The 5,532-nt window shown below is 42.2% G+C and overlaps 1 protein-coding gene across 1 annotated transcript; it reads right to left on the bottom strand.

Moving 5' to 3' along the window:
- Nucleotides 1–1,565: 1,565 nt before the first annotated feature.
- RXFP3 (relaxin family peptide receptor 3) lies at nucleotides 1,566–2,903 on the bottom strand. Its single transcript, XM_015817021.1, has one exon. It carries the CDS (start codon nucleotides 2,901–2,903, stop codon nucleotides 1,566–1,568), a length of 1,338 nt encoding a protein of 445 aa, XP_015672507.1.
- Between the last annotated feature and the right edge of the window lie 2,629 nt (nucleotides 2,904–5,532).

Genomic DNA, 5,532 nt, shown 5'->3' with positions numbered 1-5,532 from the left:
ACACTCAGAATAATAGCAACTATATAGCACTTCCATCTTCCAAGGAGCTATAATAGCAAATGCTGGGATCAAACAAAAGTGTCATCTACCTAAACAGAATAGACACCAGCCTGAAGTAGCAAGAGGGTCCTTGATTGCCTTAAATTCATGGTTGCCAGCTACAGTTTGTTAATACTAGTTCTTGGGATTTTTCTTCAAAGCCTCTTTCATAATCTGCCTTTGACTTTTATCGGTCTTTTGAAGTCCTGTCTGTTCCCCACAGTTTTACAAATGAAATCATTTCAAAGAAAATGATAGACACATGGCCCAGTGGCAGAGCAATAGCTTTCTGAAGTTACAAGGACAATTTCTCCTGTTTTCAATCTTAGATTCAAGAGTGGAACAATTTAGCAGAGCTGCTTTCTCCCTCTTTTGTTCGCTCGCTCCTCCAGCCCTCCCTCTCTTCTTCTATAGTTTGAAGAAACTAAAAAGAGCTTAGTCCTAATACATGATTTCCAAACATGGTTCATCTTAAAATCCCGTGTTCCATCCTATGAAGATGGAATTGTTTTAATGAGGATCAACAATAAACATGCTTTATTTCTATTTACGGATCATCCCCTCTAACCAGGAGGAATGCATTCCACACCATTCAACTTAGCCTTTCACTTTTCTTACTAGGAAAGGAAACAGAGTCAAGTGGAGAAGACTTTCTTAATTCCAATGAACAGGGAGTACACCATAATTGGAAATGCAGATATTATTTTATCTGGACTAATCTTAAAAAAAACTTCCTTAAAACACTCAATTTCACATCCTACTGTTATAGAAATTATAGTCTCATAAACCCATAAAAGTAGCCTGTCTGCTGGATTGGATCAAAAATTAATCTAATTCAACATTCAGTTACTCTAATGGCAAACCAGATGCCCATGGAAAGCTCATAAGCAGGATATGACAGCAAGGCCTTTCCTTGCTGTTGTTTCTGGGCGGCTTGTATTCAGAAACATGGCTTCTGAAAGTATTGTGGACTCATCATTTATTTGTGAAGGACTTATCCTTCACAAATAAAATTGTTCAAGGTCATGGCCATCACGGTGTCAATGTCACTATCTAGATACTTATTTTATCTTCCACAATCCTTTGTCATTGTCTAGAATCCTGATTTTCTCCCTGTCTACTTCTTCCCTTCCATGCCTAATTCCACATCCATTCCCCAAATCTAAAGAATTGCAAACAATGCAAGCTTTCCCCTTGTTGAAGTTACTTCAGACTTTGATCACTCTTGTCTCCACTTTCCCCACTTTTACCTTTATTAAGGTGCAGCAGTTGGCATTCCAAGTGAAGTCATCTCATAAATTTCCCCATGCTCCCACATTTCTTCCCTGAGTGCTAGAATACACTTTCCTCATTTTCTTCCACGTTGATAAACACCCAACCATCCAAGAAGCACGGCTCTTCAGACACTGACCTACTCCCCCATCCCACAACAAGGCAGTTCCAGGAATGCTCCAACACAGGAACCACATCTGCTGATTCAGGGGACAGAATGGATTTCTTTCTTCATTGGTGTCAGTCTCTCAGACTCAACAATATAGCTCAGTGGAGGTGATGGAAGGAACAATATTAGAGCAGCTACTGTACATCACCACCCCAGGGGGATAGCAGACGGCATCAGGAACATCTGCTCTAGCAGGAGGAGGAAGAGGAGGAGCAGAACTGCTTGCAGGCTGAATGGTCATTAGGTTCTTCAGTACCTGCTCTTCCTGCTCAGGCTTGCTGGTACCCGTGAATGGGCGCATGGTGGTGGTGGAGGGTGAAGCAATCCTCCACAACAGCTTCTTGAGGGCTTTACGGAACTCCCTGCGCATGAGGCAGTAGAAGATGGGATTGAGGCAGCTGTTGGAATGTGCCAGGCAGACTGTGATGGGGAAGAGGTATGCCTGAGAGAGAAAGTAAGCATGGCTGAAGTGCAGAAGGTTCAGTTTGATGAGGACACCCCAGGTGGTGAGTGCCTGGTTGGGCAGCCAGCAAAGGAAGAAGGACAGTACCACAATGGTCACTGATTTGGTCACCTTGGATCGGCGTTTAGTACTTGGCCCACAGGAACCGGCACCCACATGTCTGTCACTAATGAAGCGCACCAGCAAAAGGTAGCAAAGGGTGATGATGGTCAAAGGCAAGAGAAAGCCCAGCAGGACTTTTTGGGCATGGTAGAGCCCCAACCAGAATGGAGTATTGTTGCCTTGGCTATCAGGTATCTTGACCAGGCAGAACTCCTCACCAAAGATAGTGGAGGTGGTGGAGAAGATGCCATTGGGCAGAGAAGCTAGAATGGCTAGGATCCATATGAGTGCACACAACCATTTAGCTGAAGAGCAGCCATCTAAGAGCCCTCCTTGTTTCCTGCTTTTCAGGGCAGAGGCCACTGCATGGTAGCGGGCGACGCTCATGGCAGTGAGAAAGAAGACACTGGCATACATGTTCATGGCTGTCACATAGGAAAGCATCTTACACATGATTTTGCCAAAGAGCCAGGTGAAATCCAGAGCATTCTCCACTGCCCAGAAGGGCAGAGTCAGGACAAACTGGAAATCGGTCACTGCCAAACAGATCACAAAGAGATTGATGGAAGACTTTTTCCATTTGCTTCTCATCAGGTAGAGCACCAGCACGTTGCCAACTAGACCGAGGGCGCACACCACAGAGTAGATGATGGAGATGAAGATCCGGAGGAGGATAGAACTGCCTCCCTGTAGTCCATCTGCTCTCTCCAGGTTGAGGAAGCTTCTCCAGAACTCCTGCAGGGACTCGTTGGTGCCGTTGCTTAACAGCCTCTCTTCTAGCAGGCTGGGGAACGGGTTGAGTTCTCCTCCTGCTTCTGCTTCTTTTATGCTGTCAGTAGCTGCAAGCGAGCATCCCATGGCAGAAGGGAAATTTTTGTGTCTTCTCAGCTCCGCATAACAAGCTGCCACTCAAGACAAAAAAAAAAAAGTCTCTCTTTTCAGAAGTCGCCAGTTAAAGGAAGGATTCCATTCATCCGGCAAGCGGGAGAGAGCCTACCTAGGCTGCGAAATCTTTGGCAGGGAATTTGGGAAGGGAAGGTACGGAGCTGGAGGAAGCTCACAGCTGATCTTCTTGGGAACTGAGGAGAGAGGACAGCGCAAGCTGCCGGACGCCCGAACCAGATCCAAAGACAGGAGACCACAGACCTCGGGGGAGCTCCAAGGAAAGTCACTCACTGTTGGGGTAGATCTGGCAGCGGTGCCTTCCAGAAGTCGCTGCCGGCTACCGAGCGTGCAGCTAACTAAGCCCCGTTGAAGTTGAGCGCGGGTCTGCCGGCCATCTCCCAAACAGCAGCATTTCTTGACACTTTGGTCCAATCTGCAACTATCGCTCAATGCGAGTTCTGCCTCCCGCTCCGTTGCAGACGGCTCTACTGCGCGTCAGACTCCGCGGGCTGCTTTTAACGTGCGCGCGCAAGAACGCGCGCCTGGTGCTCTCCAAGGTGCTGCAGCGCCCTCCCGCCCCCGCCTCTCCTTTTTACAATCAAATTGGCTGCCGCCGAGATAGAAACCTGTTTTAATCTATACCAGCGGCTTCAGAAAGGACCTTACATGGTCAAAACTCTTTTGAATTGTTTCATATGATCTTTGCACTTCTCTCCATTTAATCCCACAACTACTATCCCCATTTCATACGGATGTAATATCTGCTTTCTATTTATAAATTCAGCACAAAGCTGCCCACAAGTTATTTTCAATAAAACTTGTTGAACAGTGGTAGTGATTAGATTTTTTTTTTTTTTAATGGATAGTGGGAGCGATGGTGATGGGATTTTTTTTAATGTGCCAAGTAGAGAGAAAAAAAAAGAATTTAGATAAATAAGCAGTTTTTGATTTCAGTTATAATAATGTTTTGCTTATTTGTGGAACTCAGCTTTCTGCTATTATATTTCCTTTTAAAAGGAAAGTGGAAAAATAAATGCAAAAGCCATTGATGAATAAAATATTTATTAGGACCAATCAAAATGCAACAAAATGTGCAAACTTCAAATACAAAATCAGAGATGAAGAAAATACAACTACATAGTCTACATCTACTCATTTGGGTAACCAACATAATTCAGAGCAAGTTATTCTGTTCAATGATTTGCAATGTAATTTTATATAAGTTAGTTCAAAAGGAAGCCCCACTCAATTCAGTAGGATATATTTCAGAAGTCAGTGGAATCATAACATGCATTTTTAGAAGCTAAATTGGACTTATTCTGGCTATGGGCCTATGGATGGAATGCAATCAGCATGTAAATATATATGCAATGTGATGCTAAAAAGAATTTAAACTGGATTTGTAAGTGGGCTCAAGAGCACATATAAAGTTACTTTTTCATTGCCTTGTTACAAAATGACTATGGTCAGCTGTCCTGATTCTTTGCTACGTAAAGGGTCTCAGAGACTTGATATAACTGTCTGGTATATTTTAAAAGAGATTAAAATCTTTCCTTCACCATGCATTTTACTTACCTGCATCAAATCAGACATAATGTTTGTAGCAAGAATGAAAACACAAAATTAACACCTTTAATTATTTAAAGTGAACCAGTTTGATCATAAGAAAGATATTGTTCAGCTATAGATTTTGCTTTAAGACTTTAGCATTCATTAACAGATATTTAAGCTCTGATTGGAGATCTTTAACTTCTTGCCAATTTTCTCATACTTGTATAAACACCTATTTAACTACTGTTTATTCAGTAAACACCACTGATGAGTTCCATGTTAGTTTAAACTCAGTTTTCAAATCCTAGTTTTGGGTTGATGCAACAGATTCAGTCCAAACTAACCATACCACATTCTGGCTTTGTAGGACATGTAAACTCAACCCAATTATCAGAATTAGCCCATTTCTAATTCTTAAAATAGCCAGCCAATCCAAAGTGAATCAGATAGATTCATACATTGCACCCAATCATTATGTAATGTGTTTAGTTTTGGCTTAACCTATGGTGCACTGTAATGTGTAAATGGAGGTATAATAATGTGGTATAATAAGGTAGAATAATGAACAATTACTAAAATAATGATTTGTCTGCATAATTACTAGAATAATGATGTAATGCATAATCACTGGGAAAATTCTGTGTCAGTAATGTATGACTAACCAAATGCACATTGCACATGGATACTTTGTATGAAGCAAAACCTACCATTGTATGCCCGTGAGAAACGATCCTAATGAATTACAATGTATATTACAATGTGTAGTCCTTTGTTCCTGAGAAAAGGAAAGTATAAAACTGAAGTTTGAGCCCGCCCTCCTTGTTCAGAATTGCTTGTCTTTGTTGCTTCTGAACCTGCGCAAATAAACCTCTCTGCTAAAACCCTCTGGAATTCGTAAGAGTCCTTTCGTTTTCCACAAGAATTTGGCTTAGATTTGTGTGAAAATCAGGACACTATGGCAAAGCCAGCTATGTAACTGCATTTGGAAATCATTTCTGCCACATTTTTGTATTCTAGATCAGACATGTCAAACTCGTGATGTCACGTGACA

The sequence above is a fragment of the Protobothrops mucrosquamatus genome, unplaced genomic scaffold, assembly GCF_001527695.2.
Source record: "Protobothrops mucrosquamatus isolate PMUCROS unplaced genomic scaffold, P.Mucros_1.0 scaffold548, whole genome shotgun sequence".
Lineage (NCBI taxonomy): Eukaryota > Metazoa > Chordata > Lepidosauria > Squamata > Viperidae > Protobothrops > Protobothrops mucrosquamatus.
This window is presented reverse-complemented; position numbering and strand designations above follow the sequence as displayed.